Source organism: Phaenicophaeus curvirostris, chromosome 5 (genome assembly GCF_032191515.1).
Source record: "Phaenicophaeus curvirostris isolate KB17595 chromosome 5, BPBGC_Pcur_1.0, whole genome shotgun sequence".
Classification (NCBI taxonomy): domain Eukaryota; kingdom Metazoa; phylum Chordata; class Aves; order Cuculiformes; family Cuculidae; genus Phaenicophaeus; species Phaenicophaeus curvirostris.
In genome coordinates this window covers 70,453,222-70,474,894 of record NC_091396.1, presented here as the reverse complement: position 1 = coordinate 70,474,894, position 21,673 = coordinate 70,453,222, and the positions used below count along the sequence as shown (strand labels likewise).

General features: G+C 56.1%; 1 protein-coding gene and 1 long non-coding RNA gene across 10 annotated transcripts in view; both read right to left on the bottom strand.

Annotated features, from left to right (window-relative positions):
* LOC138721647 (uncharacterized) overlaps positions 1-17,749 on the bottom strand; it is a 42,260-nt gene extending 24,511 nt beyond the window's left edge. The window contains exons 1-9 of one of the 9 annotated variants that reach the window (XM_069859005.1): positions 17,663-17,749; positions 16,902-17,179; positions 15,628-15,743; positions 14,841-14,969; positions 13,653-14,224; positions 12,415-13,214; positions 8,940-9,049; positions 7,968-8,057; positions 6,746-6,946 (exon numbers count right to left, since the gene is read on the bottom strand). In XM_069859005.1, coding sequence (XP_069715106.1) covers positions 6,746-6,946; positions 7,968-8,038 — 272 coding nt within the window. In that variant the 5' untranslated portion in view covers positions 8,039-8,057; positions 8,940-9,049; positions 12,415-13,214; ... (3 more) ...; positions 16,902-17,179; positions 17,663-17,749. Of the gene's footprint in view, positions 1-6,745; positions 6,947-7,967; positions 8,058-8,939; positions 9,072-9,522; positions 9,730-12,414; positions 13,215-13,652; positions 14,225-14,840; positions 14,970-15,627; positions 15,744-16,901; positions 17,180-17,662 lie in introns of those variants that run through there. The other 8 variants (XM_069859007.1, XM_069859004.1, XM_069859008.1 and 5 more) reach the window with 8 other exon arrangements.
* LOC138721649 (uncharacterized) lies at positions 4,275-5,313 on the bottom strand. Its single transcript, XR_011337577.1, has 2 exons — positions 4,881-5,313; positions 4,275-4,514 (listed from the first exon to the last, which is right to left on the bottom strand). It is a non-coding gene; the product is annotated as an uncharacterized lncRNA (long non-coding RNA).
* Positions 17,750-21,673: the final 3,924 nt, after the last annotated feature.

The window sequence follows — 21,673 nt, the reverse complement described above, 5'->3', positions numbered from 1 at the left end:
CCCGTGCAGTCCAGAGGCTGACAGTTTTTGAAGCAGAATGCTGCGAGAGACTGTGTCAAAGGCTTTACTGAAGTCCAAGAAGGCAACATCCACAGCCTTTCCCTCATCCAGCAGCCGAGTCACTTTGTCACAGAAGGCTAACAGGTTTGTTTGGTAAGACCTGCCTTTTGTGAACCCATGTTGACTGGGCCTGATCACCTGGCTCTGTTGCATGTGCTTCACGATAGCACTCAAGATCACCTGTTCCGTGACTTTTCCCAGCACTGAGGTCAGACTGACAGGCCTGGAGTTCCCTGGATCCTCCCTGCGACCCTTCCTGTAGATGGGCACAACATCAGCCTCCAGTCCAGTGGGACTTCCCCAGTCAGCCAGGGCTGTTGGAAGATGATGGAAAGGGGTTTGGCTAGCACATCCATGGCTCCTTTAACACTCTTGGGTGGATCCCATCTGGCCCCGTAGACCTGTGGTGTCTAGCTGGGCAAGCAATGCTGTGACCACCTCCTCTTGGATCATGGGAGCCTCATTCTGCTCCTTTAATTCCTGGGTTTGTACACAGAGGGAACAACCTTCCTTACTATTAAAGACGGAGGCAAAGAAGGCACTAAGTACCTCAGCCTTGCCCTCGTCCCCTGTCACGGTTGTCCCTTCTGCACCCAATAGGAACTGAACACTCTCCCTAGTCCTCCTTTTATTGTCATTGTATTTATAGAAAGATTTTCTGTTATCTTTCACAGACTTAGCCAATTTGATTTCTAGTTGGGCCTCAGCCCCCCTCATTTTCCCTCTGCAGGATCTCACTTCCTCCCTGTAGTTCACCCAAGATGCCTGTCCCTTCTTCCAAAGCTCATAGACCCTCCTCTTTTTCTTGATGTCTCTCAAGTCTCCCTATCAACTATCTCCCTAGTCAACCAAGCTGTTTATCTCCCCTGCCGGCTCCTTTTCCGGAGCATGGCGATGGCTTGCTGCTGAGCTGCTAGGATTTCCTTTTTGAAGAGCTCCCAGCCCCCTGAAGAGTCGAAAGTCTGCCCTCGGGAAGTTTAATGTGACTGTTGTGCTAATCTCCCTCTTCACCTCACCTAGAACTGAAAACCCCATCATCTCGTGATCGCTTTGTCCCAGGTGTCCTCCTACCACATCCCCCACAGGCCTTCTCTGTTCATGAACAGCGGGTCCACGAGGGCACCTTCCCCTGTCAGTTCACTCACCAGCCGTGTGAGGAAGTTGTCTCCCACGCACTCCAGGAACCTCCTAGACTGCTTCCTCTCCGCTGTACTGTACTTCCAGCAGATATCTGGAAGGTTGAAGTCTCCCACGAGGACCAGAGGGAGCAATCTTGAGACTATCCCCAGTTGTTTATAGAAGAGCTCATCAGCTGCTTCTTCTCGGCTGGCTGGTCTGTAACAGACTCCATCACAACATCAGCCTTCTTGTGGGCTCCCCTGATTTCAACCCACGGGCACTCAGTCCCCTCCTCCCCATAATCCTGCATCAAAGCAAAAGGAACGAGCTGTTAGGGAAAAAGACTCCAAGTAACCGTGCTTGAAATGACCCCCCCTGCCCCTGCAGCTCTCGCCACCGCGCACGACACCCCAGAAAAGCGACACCCCCCGCTCTCTCTAGACTGACAACACAAAAGCGCTTTCCAAACCTCCCTTTCCGCTCCTTCCCCTCCTCCCCTCCTCCTTCTCTGCCCCCTTCTCCTCCCATTGTGCCTCATACTCCCCCGCTGCTTTCCCCCTCTCTCCCCTCCTTCCCTTCCCCCGCTCCCTCCTCCCCCTCCCGAGCGGGGATCTCCCCCGCGGGGCCGCACGCCGAGCGCAGACGCAGCCCCGAAGGCCCCGACCGCCCCTGAGCCCGAGCCGGCCCCGGGAGGGCCGCGGCTCACGGACAGCGAGCCCGGAGCGGCGCCGCCGGCCACAGAGCGCTCCCCCGCGCCTCTCCGGGCGCCTCTGACTCACCCGAGCCCGGCCCCATTCGAGCCGTTCACGACCTGGGGGGGACACGGGGGCCCTGGGGGCGCTGGCCCTGCCCCAGCCCGCACCCCGTTGGCCGCAGCCGGCGGCGGGCGGAAGGGCAGCGGAGAGCAGAGCCGAGCCGTCCCGAACGGCGCCGCGCGGCTGCAAGCCGCTCTCCGCCTCTCTCCCCGCCCCGCCCCTCCCGGCTCGCCCGCCCCTGTGGGCCGTCCCGTTCCCCCGCCCCGGGCTGCAGTACCGCTCCGCGGCCACGACGCGGCAGCACTGAGTCCCCGCCCCATTCATCCCGAGCGCAGGGATTCCGGCCACTGGGAGCGCTCGCTGCAGGGCCCGCCCTACAACCGCTGTACGGGCGTTGATTGGCTGGCGGTGGCTGAGCGGAGGATCCACTGTGGATGCGTGCCGTACGACGTGGTGGTGCCTATAATGTAGCCACTGCGCATGCGTGTCGTCCAACATGGCGGCGCCCATATGCAGTCACTGCGCATGCGTGCCGTGCAACATGGCGGCGCCCATAGGCAGTCACTGCGCATGCGTGCCGTACAACATGGCGGCGCCCATTTGCAGTCAATGCGCGTGCGTGAAGTCCAACATGGCGGCGCCCGTAAGCAGTCACTGCGCATGCGTGCAGCCTAACATGGCGGCGCCCATAACCAGTCACTGCGCATGCGTGCCGTCCAACATGGCGGCGCCCATTAGCAGTCACTGCGCATGCGTGCCGTACAACATGGCGGCGCACCTCATGGAGCCACTGCTTTCCCTTTAGCATGGCGCCCGCTGTCCCCGCGGGGCCCCTTTCAACGGCAGCCTGCCGGCACCGAGCGGAACCCAACGCAGCCTGAGCAAACCGCGCGGGGCCGAGCCGAGGGGACTTGTGCACCGCGGACAGGGGCGGGGGGGGGCTTCAAAGGAGGACACGGGACGTTGTCCCTCTCCGTTCTGCACCGCTCCCCTCCCCGCGCCCCGCCCTGCTCTCCGCCCCGCCCCTGTGGGTCGTCCCGTCCCCCTCAGCCCCGGGCTGCAGTACCGCTCCGCGGCCACGGCGCGGCGGCACTGAGTCCCCCCATTCTTTGCCTAGGGCATCGAATGGCTGTGCGTTCCGCACTCTGATTGGTCCCTTCTCGATCCCACCTTGACAGCGCTGCCTTCTGATTGGCTGTTCCTCCGCACCCTGATTGGTCGCTTCTCAATCCCACTTTGCCAGCTCTGCGTTCTGATTGGTTGCCTCTGGATCCCGCTTTGCCCGTGCCGTGTCCTGTGCCCGTTCGATGGACGATTTGCCCTCTTATTGTCAATTTGGCCAGTTTGCACTTATATGCTCAATTTGCCCTTTTATGGTAATTGGCCCAGTTTGCCTTTATTTGCTCAATTTGCCCTTTTATGGGCAATTTTCTCAGTTTGCCTTATGTGCTCAATTTGCCCTTATATTGTTAATTTGACCTTTTATGGCAATTGGCCCAGTTTTCCCTTACAGGGTCACTTTTCTCTCTTATGGCAATTTGCCCGTATATGGTCACTTTGCTCTTTTACGGCAGTTGGCCAAGTTCGCCCTCATATACTCAATTTGCCCCTTTATGGCAATTTTCGTTTTTATGGCACTTGGCCCGGTTTGCCCTTATATGGTCAATGATCGGGCCCCTGTGCGCGCCCCCCGCCCGGGGCTGCAGTACCGTCCGCGGCCACGGCACGGCAGCACTGAGTCGCCACACGTCCCCGGGCTGCAGTACCGCCCCGCGGCCACGACGCGGCAGCACCGAGCCGGCCGAAGCTCTTTTTGCCGTCGATTCCGTTTTTACCGTTTTCTCCCCTCGCGGGTTCGATCCCGACGGGCGCCGAACGCCCGGAGCAGCAGCTCCCGCGGCGCTGCCCGCACACCCTCCCCCGCTGCCGGGCTCCGCAGCAGCGCAGACCGCGCCTGCCTTCCCCCGGGCCGCCCCTTCGCTCCGGTCCCACGGCGAGCAGGGCTGCGCTCACGGGCACCGCGGCGGCTGCGGGCTCCGCTCTCCCTGCCGAGGGGCCGCTCTCCGAGCCCTCTGCGGCCGGGAAACGTCACTGACCTGCACCGCTCTCCCTCCGAGTGGCGCACGCCATCGGGAGCCGGCACGTGCCCCCGGCCGCCAGCGAGCCCGTCTAAGCCCATCGGCCGCCCGTACAGCGTGCAGCCGGCTGCCAACTCGGAGCCTGCGCAGCACGGCGCTCCCCGTGCTGGACTGTGGCTCGCGGCACCATCGCCACGCGCCCCGAACTGCCTCCACCACCTTCTTTCTTCACTTCCAACACTGAAAAATGCATACGGCAGTCGGCGACCGATCAAAAGCTTTAATGTGGACACCACTGGTTTCCACGGGGGTCCTCTGGCTTCCCCACACCTGGGCAGAAGAGGCCGAAGGATCCTTGGAGACAGACACGCTCTTCCCAGTCACGCAGCAAAGGTGGCGGCAGCGCGACCGGGACAGAGGGTCTGGACGAGGCCGCGTCTTCCAGCTGGGCGTGCGCAGGAGGAGAGGAATCCACTTCCTACGCTGCACAGAGGAGAGAGACCTGCAGGAGGGAATGCACAGAAAGGATCGTTAGCAGGGCGATGAGACGAGGCGGCCCTCGGCCCCAGGACAAAAACGCTTTCCTCCTTCACCCACGTTTCCTTCTCTGACCTTCCAACTCCCGCAGCCCCTGCTCTACAGCCCCCACAAAGCAAGCCGAGAAGAGAATCTCCTTCAAAAGAACGGCCAAGGGTTTCACTCATCCCCCCCGAAAGGAAACCGCAAGGAACGGGAGGACTCGCCAGACGGAAAGCAGTGTCACCGGACCAAGTTTCAGAGAAGTCCATAGAGAACGTGATTCGTTTTAACAGTTATTCTGTTAGATGAACTTGGTCAAAAAGAGAAACAAAACCAAACCGAGCCTTACCCCGTGTAAACTCGTTACGCTAAGATGTTCTAAATCACGCCCACGTGACAGCCCAGCGTAGAAAAGCAGCCCGGGCACCCTGCTATTTATCCTCCTCCAGAGGCACAGAAGGCTCCCCCCGGCACGCCTCTTCTCTTGCCGGGGTCAGACCTGCAACGCGCCGGCTGGCAGGAACCACGTCACTGCACGCAACTCGAGCTTGGCCCAGACTACAGGCCTGAGAAACACGCGCGCGGAGGCGAGAGGTGCGACGGCGAGGCAGCTCTTCCAGACACACGCGTCGGCACCCGTTCAGCAAGCGCCTGTCACCAAAGCCTCTGCAGGAAAGGGACTCAGCCCGGCAGAGACGGGCAGCGATCGGATGAGGCATTTTGGTTTAGTTCAGGCACGCGACAGTTGTAGGAAGGAACAAAGCCTGGTTTGGCCTCCAAAGAACAAGATGCCTGGAGGCGAAGCGAGGCCACGGAGACCACACGGCACTGTCCGCGTGCCGTGCCTCAGACAGAGCTCACCCCCACCCGCACATCAAGCATAACAAGAACAGAACCGAGTGTAGGTTTGAGGCTGAGCAGCCGCACAAAAGCAACCGCTCCCACTCCTCTCCGCCTGTCAAGAGAGCGGAGAGCAATGAGACCTCCTTCCTATGATCACATGCAAGCCCATCCACGCCAGCAACTACCTGAGACGTCGGGAGACTTCGGCAAGGTCAGTGGCTGGTCGCCGGCTTCACTCCTACGCTGCGGTATTTATTCGCGCACCGGGTTTGCCACATGAACCTGTGAAAACAGCAATCAAAGCCGAAAGGAAGCAAACACTTGCAGTTTTGACGAGGGTGAAACTGGCAGCAGGGGAGTGGGGTTGGGGGGGATCATCGGTGCGAAGAAGGCAGGAGGCACCTGTCTGTAAGTGCGCTCGCTGCCTCGGGCACGTGCGTGAGCCACCAGGAAGACGCGAGGCACGCTTCGAGGTTGTGGATTTTACAGAGATCATTCTGCTTCCACGACCACGCTTGTAGAGCTTGGAAACCCAGCCAGCTCGGCAGAGCTGTCTCTGTCGTTTGCGGGGCTGGCTTTGGGAGCTTTTTTTCAGAGCAGCTGTAAAGTTAACGAGGAGTCAGTTTGCAACAGGGAAACTGGAAAAGACAGTCTGAAGGCAGCTCAACAGCGACACTGGCTGCTTTAGTATGCTCTTGCATAATCCCTTTACCTGGCGAAGCACATCGCACCCTAGTACTGTCGTCTCGATCTGGCACAGACTCAAATGTGATGCCGTCACATGCTAACTCGACGTAGAGAACACTCCAGCTCGTGCCGTCAACTCGATCGACAGTGATTAGCAAAGAGGAGTGAGTCCCAAGAAAGCCACGTACCTGAACGCTGCTGGCCTGGAGGGCACCGCCATGTTGCTTCCCCCCAACTCCCTGGGGAGGGGTCGGGATCCCGCAGGGGCTCTCTCATCGCCAACACTTCTGCCAGGTTCTTTCTGCTGACAGAGCAAAAGGAAGGAGCTGTTACAGCAAAGTACTCCAAGTAAGCGTGCTTGAAATGAACCACCTCCTACCCCTGCAGCTCCTGCCACCACACGACACCCCAGCACCCGGTATCCTCTGAGCTGTGCCAGACGGGCCCGAGCCCACCACGCTCCTCTAGCGATTCCTGCCACTCCGATGCAGCCGGACGGAGGACAAGCAACCGAGTTTTCCAAACAGAGGCTCTCCTCAAAGGAGGCAGGCGTACTGCGGTTGACCCAGGTACAGCAGCCTCTGAAAGGCCGCGCTTCCATCTCATCGCCCCGAGCTCAGCGCCACGGGATACCTTAGCCCTTGAGCTAACAGGAAAAATATTTTAGCAGCCGCTCTTTCCCACCTGGCGACCTCCTGAGGCACCGGTTCAGCCACACTTAGAGAACAGGACAGACGCTGAGGGGGCAGCAATAAGCACGAGAAAATCACCGTTACTCCTCGCGACGGGACAGAAGAATACCGGGCTTTGAAAAAGCAGGGCTGTTCTGCGAGACTTTTGCCAGGTTTTCTGCAACAAGGACATTCTCCAGACTGGCTTTTTGGGCTGTGAGGAAAGAGACAGAATCACACAATCATTAGGCTGTAAAAGACCCCCAGGATAATCGAGTCCAACCATTCCTATCACTCACTAAACCATACCTCTCAGCACCTCACCCACCTGACCTTTAAACACCTACAGGGAAGGTGACTCAACCACCTCCCTGGGCAGCCTGTTCCAGTGCCCAATGACCCTTCCCGTAAAAAAAAACAACTCGCTCTAGAGCCTCAACATCCTTCTTGTGGTGAGGGGCCCAGAACTGAAGACAGCATTCGAGGAGCGGTCTCACCAGTGCCGACTACAGAGGGAGAAGAACCTCCCTGGCCCTGCTGGCCACGCCGTGTCTGATCCAAGCCAAGATGCCATTGGCCTTCTTGGCCACCTGGGCCACTGCTGGCTCATATTCAGTTGCTGTCAACCAACAACCCCAGGTCCCTCTCCTCCAGGCAGCTTTCTAGACAGACTTCTAGTCTGTAGCACTGCACAGGGTTGTTGTGCCCCAAGTGCAGGACCCGGCATTTGGCCTTGTTAAACCTCATGCCATTGGACTCTGCCCAGCGGTCCAGCCTGTTCAGATCCCTTTGGAGCCTCCCTACCCCCCAGCAGATCCACACTTCCACCCAGCTTAGCGTCATCCGCAAAAGTTGCTAAGGGTGCACTCGATGCCTTCATCCAGGTCATTGATAAAGACGTTGAACAGGGCTGGACCCAGCACTGAGCCCTGGGGAACCCCACTTGTCACTGGCCTCCAGCTGGATTTCACACCATTTCCCACCACTCTCTGGGCCCTCCATCCAACCAGTTTTCCACCCAGGAGACTGTGCGCCTGTCCAGGCCAGAGGTGACAGTTTCTGAAGCAAGATGCTTTGAGAAACCATGTCAAAGGCTTTACTGAAGTCCAAGAAGATACATCCACAGCCTTTCCCTCATCCAGTAAGCAAGTCACTTCGTCATAGAAGGCGATCAGGTTAGTTTGGCGAGACCTGCCTTTCATGAATCTGTGCTGACTGGATGTTTCTCCTCTCACCTGAATGGCAATCGCTTCTGTTTCACCATGGGCGCCCTCCTCTTCTTCCGCCGCGAGCGTAGAAGAGACATGGGAAGGCTCCATAGTGCTCTGCAAGGACGAGGGAGGTGTGTCTGCATTTCCCCAAGGCACTCAAGGTACCTTAACTCTACAGTTACCGTTAAGAATGCGACAACTCCCCTTACTTGCCGCTGTTACCAGACGTATTTTAACACAAATACTAAAAGGAAGTCTAAAAAGACGTTAAGCTTCAAAACAGACAAGAAGGCTAAACAGGTATTCAGTGTAACAGGAAACAGAGAAATGTCTGAACCGAGAGGATCTGCAGCAAGCGTTACGGATGTTGCACCATTGTAAAACTCTGCGACACAGAAGAGTTTTAAATCCAAAGAAGCGACTTCCCTCCTGGCTCTCTCTACACTGACAACATAAAAGCGCTTTCCAAAGCTAACCCCTTCTCCTCCTTCCCCTCTTGGCATGCGTGCAGCGTGCTTGCAGTGTGTCTGGTGTGTGCACGGTGTGTGTGTGGCATGTACATAACACGTGCATGGCATGCGTGGCATGTTGCTTGTGTGTGCAGGGCGTGTGCATGGCTGATGTTTCATCTTCATGGTGTGTGCTAGCGTATGCACTGCCTGGGGATGGCACGTACACTTCACGCACAAAACACGTGCATGGCCTGTGTGACGTGTTGCTTGCATGTTCAAAGCACGCGCGTGGAGTGTGCGTGGGGTGGTTGTGGCGCTAGCCTGGCACGTGCACGGCGTGTGCGTGGGGACAATGGCTTGTGCGTGGTGTGCGCAGGGTCGGCTGGCAAAGCCCACGGCACCCTGGTATTGTCACCTCAATCCGGCATTCACCAAACACGATGCCATTGCTTGCTAACCCAAAGCGGAGAACACTCTGGCTCGCACCGTCAACTCGATCGACAGTGATTAGCAAAGAGGAGTGAGCCCCGAGAAAGCCACGTACCTGAACGCTGCTGGCCTGGAGGGCACCGCCACGTCGCTTCCCCCCTCGCCCTGGGGAGGGGTCGGGATCCCGCAGGGGCTCTCTCATCATCAGTTGTCAGACTCTCTCTGCTGACAGAGCAATAGGAAGGAGCTGTTACAGCAAAAGACTCCAAGTAACCGTGCTTGAAATGACCCCCCCTGCCCCTGCAGCTCTCGCCACCGCACACGACACCCCAAAACAACGACCCCCCCCGCTCTCTCTAGACCGACAACACAAAAGCGCTTTCCAAACCTCCCTTTCCGCTCCTTCCCCTCCTCCCCACCTCCTTCTCTCCCCCCTTCTCCTCCCATTTTGCCCCATACTCCCCCGCTGCTTTCCCCCTCTCTCCCCTCCTTCCCTTCCCCCGCTCCCTCCTCCCCCTCCCGAGCGGGGATCTCCCCCGCGGGGCCGCACGCCGAGCGCAGACGCAGCCCCGAAGGCCCCGACCGCCCCTGAGCCCGAGCCGGCCCCGGGAGGGCCGCGGCTCACGGACAGCGAGCCCGGAGCGGCGCCGCCGGCCACAGAGCGCTCCCCCGCGCCTCTCCGGGCGCCTCTGACTCACCCGACCCGGCCCCGTTCGAGCCGCTCCCGACCTGGGGGGGACACGGGGGCCCTGGGGGCGCTGTCCCTGCCCCAGCCCGCACCCCGTTGGCCGCAGCCGGCGGCGGGCGGGAGGGCAGCGGAGAGCAGAGCCGAGCCGTCCCGAACGGCGCCGCGCGGAGCCGACAGCAGCCGAGCGGATCCGAGCCGCTCTGCGAACCGCCCCGCTCCCCGCCCGGCTCTCCGCTCCCCGCCCCGCCCGCCCCTGGGGGCCGTCCCGTTCCCCCGCCCCGGGCTGCAGTACCGCTCCGCGGCCACGGCGCGGCAGCACTGAGTCCCCCCGTTCTCCCCGAGCGCAGGGATCCCGCCCCCGGCCGCGCTGCCGCCGCTGATTGGCCGCCGCGCTCCGAGTGACGAGCGGCTCAGCCAACGGGGGGAGGAAGCCGGGGGGAGGCGCGGCGTTTGAAAGCCGCCAGGGCGTGGAGGGGGAGAGGCTCTTTAACCCCTCGCTGCGTTTTCCGGAATAAAACTCTATAACTCAGGGTGCCCGGGGGGTTTGGGGCACGAGTGTCGTTCCGTGTTGTGTTGTTCCGTGTCGCTCCTTACCCCCTTATATGGCAAATTTGCCCTTTTGTGGCGAATTTGCTCTTTTATAGTCAAGTTGCCTTTTTATGGATATTGGCCCCGTTTGCCTTTATACGGTCAATTTTCCCTTTATGGTCAATTTTCCCTCCTATGGTCGCTTTGCCCTGTTCTGGTCAATTGGCGGTTGCCTCACTCAAGATGGCGGCGGGCCCATCCGCCTTCCTCCCAGTGTCCTCAATAAAGATGGCGTCGTGACCTCCCGTTTCCCTCGTCGTGCCCTCACTCAAGATGGCGGCGACACCCACACGCCATGCCCTCACTCAGGATGGCGGCGAGGACCCCCCCTTCCGCCCCCCGTGCCCTCACTAAAGATGGCGGCGAAACCGACACGCCATGGCCTCACTCAAGATTTCGGCGGGCCTACCCGTCTCCCTCCCCGCGCCCTCACTCAACATGGCGGCGATACCGACACGCCGTGCCCTCATTCAAGAAGGCGCCGACACCGACATACCATGCCCTCACTCAAGATGGCGGCGAGAACCCGTGCCCTCACTAAAGATGGCGGCGAAACCGATACGCCTTTCCCTCATTCAAGATGGCGGCGGGAACCGTGCCCTCTCTCAAGAGGGCGGCGGCACCAGAACGTCGTGGCCTCACTAAAGATAGCAGTGGGCCTGCCAGTCTCCCTCTCCCGTGCCCTCAAGATTGCGGAGAATACAACACGCCGTGCCCTCACTGAAGATAAAGGCGAGCCCACCAGTCTCTTTCCCCGTGCCCTCACTCAAGATGGCGGCGACACCAATACGCCATACCCACACACAAGATGGCGGCGAGCCCGCGCATTCTCACTGGCTCGTGCCCTTACTCAAGATGGCGGCAGTCCCCTCGTGCCCTCACTCAAGATGGTGGGGAAACCGACACGCCCTGCCCTCCCTCAAGATGGCGGCGGGCCCGCCCCGAGTCTCTCACCGTCTCTTCACTCAGGAGTTTTCGGTAATTTGCCCAGTTTGCCCTTTTAAGGCGTTTTCCCAGTTTGCCTTATATGGTCGATTTGCCCTTCGAGGGTCAGTTCGCCCTTCTATTGTTTTGGGGAATCACCCTCTCTCACTCTGTTAAGGGTTAGGAAGCAGGTGTGTGTGATGTGCGGGCATATGAGACAGGGGAAAAGCTCGAAAAATTTAGAGGGCTTAGCTCACTGAAATAGGCACTGTCTGCTAGCAAAGGCCTCCAAGACCCTGGATGGTGATAAGGGAGGAGCTCAGTCACTGATAAGGGGAAGCCGAGTGCCTCCTGCTCTGCGGACTCGGAGCTCGACCAGGACGAGAAGGCGCCTGCGCACAGACTGGGCTCACGGACGATTCACGAGGAAGATGGAGGCGACTTCAGCCCTGAGCCCCACACCACGACACTGCGCCTGTGCAAGTATCTGCTTGTCAGACCATACGGTGTGTGAGTTAGGAGGATTAGCCCCTCGCACCCACCGGCGAATAAACACATACCTGCTTTATAACCCTTAACGGAGTTATAGAGTTTGATTCATTATCCATTCCCTCCAGTTATACAATTGTTTCGGTTACTCCCTGTGTGAAATTTTATATGAGGATGTCCTGCAGAAGCCAGAACCAAACCGAGGGCGTTTTCCAAGCAACACACAGCAACTCCAGCTGAGAGAGACACGACGTGGACAGGGCTGGCAGTGCCCTCTGCGCTAACTCGCATAAACCTCACTGCATCCCAATGTGAAAACCAGCTCACCCTGCACAGTGGCTCCATTAAGTACCTTTACGGAGCAGAGACTGCCAATTGTATTTAACTGTGCCAAGCCACGTGATGGTTTTGGAACAACTTCTAGAAACGGCAGAGACCGAGTTAGGGCTGAGCTCTATTTACAGTAAAATTGTAGCAGTTTTGTTCGGCATTACAGTCTGAAATAAAATACATAAAATATGAAAAAAAAACCCAGCTTGGCTAGGAAGAGGCAAGCTAACAGTTTTCTTGGGCATTTCATCAAAAAGTTCTAGGCAAACATAATTTTCAACTGCTTACGACACAAACCCCAAATTAAACAAACCACCTCTGGGAAAAACGGTAACAGATATCGCTAAAACTACACTGGAAATCTTATTTAGGCTGAACCTAAATCCTTAGGGCCCCAATAGATTAAAAAAAAAAAGCTAAAAAAAATAATCCCTACTTCTACTAATAAAACAAGAACAAAGAAAGACGACATTGACTTCAAACGTTTGTGGTAACATTTCTCTGAAGCTGCCACATTGCAAACCAATTTTACTCTAAGACTAAAAGGCAAACCCACAAGCAAAAGCATTACCTGAAACTCACAGAAGAAACGATGACTGGAGGCTCAAATGCACCATGAAGAAAACCACACGACTGTTCAAAACCCAGCAAAGAAAGGAAGAAAGGCAGGCTTCTGTAGCCCCTTCCTTCACTGAATGCTCCAGCTGCAGGGGAGAGCCAGCTCTAAATCAAGAGGCCTTTTAAGGGGCAAACTCCTCACCTGTACCTAGTTGCTGACAACAGGTGTGGCACAGACTTAACCAACCCAACTATGACCTTCAGACGTTTTGAATAAGACCCACCCTTTTAACAGCATAACTATAGCATCCCACTTAGGATGGGTAATAAGAAATTACTCCTAAGTATAAAATGTTGGTGGTTTACTGAAAGTTCAATGTATGACAGCCAGGCTTGATAGAAATGACATAAAATTATAGATGTTATTAAGCCACCAAACGTCAATTATCATTGTTAAAAAACTGTACAGATTAAAAGATCCCTTCCATGTTGTAGCTGCTGAGATACAGTGCGTGGAAGCGTATTGGTTACAGTTACATACAATATGCTTTACATAAGCACAGTCCCATCTACCATTTAGATAGAACTGAACTTCTATTAAACTTCTTCAATCTGTCTCATGCAGTAGCAAATTCAGGGACACTCCCATTTCTCAGCAGCGGGACGAGCAGCAAACTCTAAAGGGCGTGTTCCACTGTTTCTTGTCGATCCTCTTCTTGCCATTTTCCCAGCAGTCTTCCCGTCACATTCAGCCACGTCTTACGCATAATCACGAGGCTAAAACTCAAGTCCAATAAAGCTGTCATAGAGAAACTAAAAAAGAGAGCAAACATAAGAGGAAAGGCTGTGTATCCCCGCCCTCCCCCTGGCCCCATGCGGCACCCTGGGCAGGGACAGGAGGGTTTCGGGGGGACGGGAGGGACACGGGGCACTGTCCCTCTCCCAGTCCCAGCCTGCATCCCATTGGCCGCAGCCAGCGGGAGGGCAGCGTGCTGCCGTGTCTGTGGTGCGTGTGAGCATGTACGAGGCATAAACATAACAAGCACGTGGCATGTGTGGTGTGTGTGACATGTTGCTTGTGTGTGCAAGGCGTGTGCGTGTCATGTGGATGGGGTGGTTGTGGCATGAGCCTGGCATGTGCACAGCGTGTGCATGGGCGCAGTGGCGTACGCAAGGCTTGTGCATGGCGTATGCATAGGGTGAGCATAGCGTGAACCTAGAATGTGTATGGCGTGTGCATGGGGCACTCACCTTTGCCTCGAAGCAGAGCCCTGCCTTCAGGTCTCACAGCCCTTTCTTCTCCTTCACGAAGCCAGGATCGGGAATCGGGTTTCAGTCACCTCCCATGACAGAACCCTCATGCCGTGTGCAAGTTCTCCCCAGAGAAGCGGCTCTAGTCCCCTTGCCGGCCCCCAACAGAAGGATGCTCACGACGTCTGTTCTCACCCCTTTCAGCAGTGGAAACTCCTTTGTTCACCAGGCATCAGCGTTTCTCCCCACTTTGAGTCTGGCTGGCCACTTGCCTCGCTCTGGTTTTCTCGGCCTTGCAGCCCATCCTCGGCCCGCTCTAGAGGGGAAGAGAAAGCGGAGGTCGGCTTTCACACGGCTCCGAGGAGACACACCGCCCGCCAGACAATCTTTACGTAAGCACGTCCCCCATCTCCCATGTGCCCCCTCCCTGCACGAAGGGTGTCTTTGGCGCAACAATCCACAGGCAGCAGCAGGGGTTACTGCAGTCGGGGAATTCACAAACTTCCCTTTCTACGGGACCTGGGAGCATACGGAGCCTTCTGCGTTCCCTTGAAGGATGAGATCTGCCCAATCTGTGCAGAGAGAGGCAAAAGAAGCCACTTCAGCTGCAGACACCCTCAAGCTAAGGAGGCTCCCGGTGCTGCCGACTCTCGTGTGGCGAGGACGCCCAGCACCGCGTCACCTTTGCACCCCTAGAGCTGGTCCCTCTGGCTTAGCAACAGATCTGCGGTCCCAGCACACGGCCTCCGCACTGGAAAAATTCAGACCCACGGGACGACCCCACAACAGCTTCCAGCTGCAGATCCCGACAGCGAAGCTACCCGCTTAGTTACACCACCATCCGTCTCCACGCCTTATGAACATGAATGTTTCACCCTTGTGGGGCCCTGAGGTGCCTCTGCAGGCTCGTCGGGGATCCAACCGCCTTCTGAACAGCGTCGGACGGCCTGCGCGCATTCTGCTCGGCCATCGCCTTCCCCGGGGCTTTCACCCGACAGCCGTGACGCAACATCAACTCGTGCGTAAGCGCACACGTACACACGTGCAAAGGAACGCTAAAGGGCAACAACACGAGGCCTCGCTCGGCAACGATGCCATGAAGATGGTCCCACAGCCCTTTCGTTTAGCCAGCGGAGAGCAGATAAAGTTCATCCTCCTCCTCCCCCCGTGCCGTGCCAGCTCACTCACCGTTACTCCTCACGACGGGATGGAAGATGGAAGAATATCGGGCTTTGAAAAAGCGGGGCTGTGCTGAGAGACTTCTGCCAGGTTTTCTGCAGCAAGGACATTATCCTGACTGGCTTTTTGGGCTGTGAGCTAAGAGAGACGTGCACGATATGTTAAGGAATTTTTAACGCCACCTCAGAATACCATCACGATGCTAACAGAGGCATTTGTCCAGTTACAGGTGACAATCGGAGCTTAAGTAAGAAAAGCAAGAAAAGCAACATGCGTGGCATGTTGCCTGCGTGTGCAATACATGCGTGTGGTATGTTGCTTGTGTGTGCAAGGTGTGTGCTTGGCTGTTGTGTCATCTTCATGGTGCATTGCTAGCATATGCATTGCCTGAGGATGGCATGTACACAGCATGCACATAACATGCACGTGGCCTGTGTGACATGTTGCGATGTGTACAAGGGCTCTGTGGCGCGTGTGGCATGCCACTTGCATGTTCAAAGCACGTGCATGGGGTGGTTGTGCCGCTAGCCTGGCATGTGCATGGGGGCAGCACAATGTGCACGGGGGGTGAATTGCATGTGTGGGGCGTGGGCCTGGCGTGTGTGTGCCATGTTCATGCTGTGTGGCGAGCACAGGTTCAGCTGGCGAAGCCCCTGGCACCCTAATATTGTTGTCTCGATCCACTAAACGCGATGCCGTCACATACTAACCCAAAGTGGAGAACGCTCCAGCTAGTGCCGTCAACTCGATCGACGGTGATTAACAAAGAAGAATGAGTCCTGAGAAAGCCACGTACCCGAAAGCTCCTAGCCTGGAGGGCACCGCCACGTCACTTCTCCCCGTCTCCCTGAGGAGGGTTCGGGATCCCACAGGGGCTCTCTCATCACCAACACTTCCATCAGATTGTCTCTGCTGACAAAGCAAAAAGAATCATAGAATCACTAAGTTGGAAAGGACCCACTGGGCCATCGAGCTCAACCATTCCCATTGATCACTAAACCACGTCCCTCAGCACCTCCTCCACCCGCCCATTAAGCCCCTCCAGGGAAGGTGACTCAACCCCCTCCCTGGGCAGCCTCTGCCAGTGCCCAATGACCCTTGCTGTGAAAAATTTTTTTCTATAGGCCAGCACCCTTCTCTCTACAAGCACCTTTCAGATCGTTGTAGAGAGCAATGAGGTCTCCCCTCAGCCTCCTCTTCTCCAGGCTAAACACCCCCAGCTCTCTCAGCCGCTCCTCATAAGGCCTGTTCTCCAGCCCCCTCACCAGCTTTGTTGCTCTTCTCTGGACTCGTTCCAGAGCCTCAACATCCTTCTTGGGGTGAGGGGCCCAGAACTGAACACAGGAGTCGAGGAGCGGTCTCACCAGTGCCGAGTACAGAGGGCACTTACTTCCTTACTGTTAAGGACTGAGGCAAAGAAGGCACTAAGTACCTCAGCCTTGCCCTCGTCCCCTGTCACTGTTGCCCTTTCTGCACCCAATAGGAACTGAACACTCTCCCTAGTCCTCCTTTTATTGTTAATGTATTTATAGGAAGATTTTCTGTTATCTTTCACAGACTTAGCCAATCTGATTTCTAGTTGGGCCTCAGCCCCCCTCATTTTTTCCCTGCACGATCTCACTTCCTCCCTGTAGTTCACCCAAGATGCCTGTCCCTTCTTCCAAAGCTCATAGACCCTCCTCTTCTTTTTGATGTCTCTCAAGATCTCCCTAGTCAACCAAGCCGGTTTTCTCCCCTGCCGGCTCCTTTTCCGGAGCATGGCGATGGCTTGCTGCTGAGCTGCTAGGATTTCCTTTTTGAAGAGCTCCCAGCCCTCGTGGGCTCCCCTGCCCTTAAGGACTGTCTCCCACGGGACTTTGCCAGCCAGCCTTCTGAACAGTCCAAAGTCTGCCCTCTGGAAGTTTAATGTGACTGTTGTGCTAATCTCCCTCTTCACCTCACCTAGAGCTGAAAACCCCATCATCTCGTGATTGCTTTGTCCCAGGTGTCCTCCTACCACATCCCCCACAGGCCTTCTCTGTTCATGAACAGCGGGTCCACGAGGGCACCTTCCCCTGTCAGTTCACTCACCAGCCGTGTGAGGAAGTTGTCTCCCACGCACTCCAGGAACCTCCTAGACTGCTTCCTCTCCGCTGTATTGTACTTCCAGCAGATATCTGGAAGGTTGAAGTGTGCCACGAGGACCAGAGGGAGCAATCTTGAGACTATCCCCAGTTGTTGATAGAAGAGCTCATCAGCTGCTTCTTCTCGGCTGGCTGGTCTGTAACAGACTCCATCGCAACATCAGCCTTCTTGTGGGCTCCCCTGATTTCAACCCACGGGCACTCAGTCCCCTCCTCCCCATAATCCTGCATCAAAGCAAAAGGAACGAGCTGTTAGGGAAAAAGACTCCAAGTAACCGTGCTTGAAATGACCCCCCCCGCCCCTGCAGCTCTCGCCACCGCGCACGACACCCCAAAAAAGCGACACCCCCCGCTCTCTCTAGACCGACAACACAAAAGCGCTTTCCAAACCTCCCTTTCCGCTCCTTCCCCTCTTCCCCTCCTCCCCACCTCCTTCTCTCCCCCCTTCTCCTCCCATTGTGCCCCATCCTCCCCCGCTGCTTTCCCCCTCTCTCCCCTCCTTCCCTTCCCCCGCTCCCTCCTCCCCCTCCCGAGCGGGGATCTCCCCCGCGGGGCCGCACGCCGAGCGCAGACGCAGCCCCGAAGGCCCCGACCGCCCCTGAGCCCGAGCCGGCCCCGGGAGGGCCGCGGCTCACGGACAGCGAGCCCGGAGCGGCGCCGCCGGCCACAGAGCGCTCCCCCGCGCCTCTCCGGGCGCCTCTGACTCACCCGACCCGGCCCCGTTCGAGCCGCTCCCGAGCGGTGCCGCTGCGGCCGCGGGCCCCGGCGGGCAGCGAGGGCGGGCGGCGCCCGGGCCCCGTGCGGAGCTCGAACCACCCGCCCGCGCTCCGCCTCGGCCCGCCCCCCGGGCGCTCTCCCGGCGCTGATTGGCCGCCGCTCGCTGAGTGACGCGCGGCGCAGCCAATGGGAGCGCTCTGTGCGGGGCCCTGCCCAGGGGCAGCCGAGCGCCGCCGCACCGAGCCGAGCGCTGCAGAAACACGCGGAGCCGGGGCACGCGAGGCTGTCAGGGCACACAGGGGACGCGGGCACCCCGGGCAGGGACAGGGGGCACGCGGGGCTCGGGGAGGACGGGGTGGGGGCACGGGGGCCCTGGGGGCGCTGGCCCTCTCCCAGCCCCAGCCCGCACCCCGTTGGCCGCAGCCGGCGGCGGGCGGGAGGGCAGCGGAGAGCAGAGCCGAGCCGTCCCGAACGGCGCCGCGCGGAGCCGACAGCAGCCGAGCGGATCCGAGCCGCTCTGCGAACCGCCCCGCTCCCCGCCCGGCTCGCCCGCCCCTGGGGGCCGTCCCGTTCCCCCGTCCCGGGCTGCAGTACCGCTCCGCGGCCACGGCGCGGCAGCACTTGGCACACCCCATTCATTTCTTAGGGCATCGAAGGGCTGTGAGTTCCGCGCTCTGATTGGTTCTTTCTGGATCCCTCTTTCCCTGTGCCGTGTTCTCATTGGCTGAGCGTTCCAAGCTCTGATCGGTCCCTTCTCGACACCACTTTGCCAGCGCTGTCTTCTGGCTGGCTGAGCGAACCGCACTCTGATTGGTCCTTTCTTGATCCCACTTTGCTTGTGCCGTGTTCTGATTGGCTGTGCGTTCCAAGCTCTGACTGGTCCCTTCTCGATCCTACTCTGCCTGTGCCGCGTTCGGATCGGTTTTGGCCCTTTTGGTCAAATTGCCCTCTGACGGCAATTGGCCAAGTTTGCCCTCATATCATCAATTTGCCCTGTTATGGTCAGTTTGCCCTTTGGTGGCAATTGGAGGCGTTTGCCAGTGGTCAACTTGCCTTTTTATTTTTCAATTTGCCCTTTTATTGCAATTGGCCCCTTACATGGTTTATTTGCCCTTTTGTGGTGTATTTGCCCTTATGCGGCAATTTGCCCTGTTTGTCTTTTATGGTCAATTTGCCATTTTATGAGCAATTTTCCCAGTTTGCGTTGTATGGTCAATTTGCCCTGATTCTGTTATTTTCACCTTTTATGCCAATTGGCCCAGTTTTCCCTTACACGCTCAATTTGCTCTTTTATGCCATTTTGCCCAGATTGCCCTAATACGGTCAATGACAGGCCCTGTGCTCCCCCCATCCCCGCCCCGGGCTGCAGTACCGCTCCGCGGCCACGGCGCGGCAGCACTGAGGCCCCCCGGCAGCGCTGTTAGACGTACTCGGTCAAAAAGAGAAAGGGAACCAGGCCGAGTCCCGCCGCGGGAACTCGTCCCGCTGGGAGGTTCCGACTCGCCCCCCTGACCGCCCAGCGCAGAAAAGCACCCGGGCACCTGCTATTTATCCTCCTCCTGAGGCACAAAAGGCTCCATCTCCCTGGTCATTAGCTGCTTTTGGATAGACGTTCAGCTTCCCTGTGTCCAAGAAAAGCACCAGGAGATTCAGAAATAACCTTTTGTGTAGCCAAATTGTTTGTAATGAAGTCAAGCAGATCCTGAATGGGGCTTGAGCTCACGACTGTTCCAGAAGGATAATTTACTAGACTTAGTACTGTAGATCTTCATATTACTCACATTTCCCTCTGTACTCGGCCCTGGTGAGACCGCTCCTCGAATCCTGTGTTCAGTTCTGGGCCCCTCACCACAAGAAGGATGTTGAGGCTCTGGAGCGAGTCCAGAGAAGAGCAACGAAGCTGGTGAGGGGGCTGGAGAGCAGGTCTTATGAGGAACGGCTGAGAGAGCTGGGGGTGTTTAGCCTGGAGAAGAGGAGGCTGAGGGGAGACCTCATTGCTCTCTGCAACTGCCTGAAAGGAGGTTGTGGAGAGGAGGGAGCTGGGCTCTTCTCCCAAGGGACAGGGGACAGGACGAGAGGGAATGGCCTCAAGCTCCACCAGGGGAGGTTTAGGCTGGACATTAGGAAAAAATTCTTTACAGAAAGGGTCATTGGTCCCTGGCAGAGGCTGCCCAGGGAGGTGGTTGAGTCACCTTCCCTGGAGGTGTTTAAGGCACGGGTGGACGAGGTGCTGAGGGGCATGGTTTAGTGTTTGATAGGAATGGTTGGACTCGATGATCCGGTGGGTCTCTTCCAACCTGGTGATTCTATGATTCTATGATTCTGTGACTGCAAAGTGAGGAAGATGCAACTAACCCGGTGTGCTTCCATTACTGAGGTATTTGCAGGACATCCTGACCTACCAAAATTCTTCTAAGGAGCAGGTTAACAGAGAGACCTCTGACACTGAGAAAAACCCCAATAAAAAAAATGAAACCAGAGCAAAACCCCCAACCAACTAAAACCCCAAGCCAAACCAAAGAAGAGGCAGCTAAAGCAGGATGTCTTACTGGTGTGACTAGGGAGAGTGGAGAAAGCAGCAAGCGCATGAGCATATCGGATTGTGAGAGATCTGATTAAATATACTGCAGACAGGAACTATGCTGGTAGAGGATAACAGCACATAAAGGGCTCTGTTAACAGCAGAAAAGGCATCCATGGCTGTTGTGGTTTTCTGCACAGTTCCTCGGGCACTTCTCTGCCTCAGGTGATTTGAGTAGTCTGAGAGTCTCTGCTCTGTCGTTCCACAGAAACACGTAAAAACACGTCTCTGGGTCTCAAAGGGGTGCCAGCAAGCAAAGTAATCTAGTTTGTTGTTTTCCTGGGATGGAGTGAAAACTTAAAAGTACTGTTCCAGATTCCAGGTTCCAGATTCCATACTGGCTTTAAATAGTTGAAAGTAACAAAACAAAACCCAACACCAAAAATCCCTTCAAATGCCGCAAAGCATACCAGCAAACAAAAAAATCCCCCAAATACCACATAAACCCCAAAGCAAGCAATGAATAAGCAAAAACCTGTGACTGATCTTGTTAACAGAAAAGCTATTTCCCAAGCTGAGAAGAATCCTGATAAATATAAAAATCAATATAATATTCAATTTTTCTGTTCAGTACTAACAATGAGGAGCTAAGAGGCAGCCCTCTGTCCCCAAACTCACACAGCACTGCATGAGAAGTACTGTGCAGACGTTAAACAAAGCAGATGAAATTAAATTTAAAAACACAGTCTTTACACAGAACAATGCATTCTGCAGTAGAGGAAATTCAGTGATAGTAGTAGAAGAGTAATTTGCTGAGAGTTTTTGAAAAAATTATGGGATTTTACAGGTTTTAACTGGTAAGAGACTTCAAATGTGATTATTTGTTATAAAATAGTCAGGTATTCTATACACATCATCTTACTTAAAAAAATACCCAACTATTATACACTTTAGAACAGGTAAATAATATGACAGAAATGTTCCCCAGACCCAGAATTTAATTAAAGTTTTAACGTGTATCCCATATATGGGGATGCACGTCAGAAAACTTGCCCAAAATATGGAAAAAATTGACAGCAGCTTTGAACGCTTAATTTCAAACCCTCCGTACTAGGTTAATTAAAAGTAGCAGTGTGTCACCTTTTTTATTCTCCAAATAAGTCTGCCTTTCAGAAAGAAGTTTGAAGCTCAGAAATTATAAGACTTCTACAACAGCTTTAAACGAAGGCTCTGTTGTGGCCACTCTGTCGGCCTTAGTCCCACCAGTGGCACAATAACATTCCTATTTTCATTGCGGACCTAGCCTCCACATATTTGCATATTTTTTGCCAGTCACGTGAAGATAGTTAAGCAAGACGAGAACACCCCTCATCTTCCAAACTTCAGGTATGGAAAATGGGTGATCTGTAATGAACTATTCGTATATAGCAGACTATATCTTCATTAAAAGGCTCAAAAAATCTTACACTCAAGTCAAATAC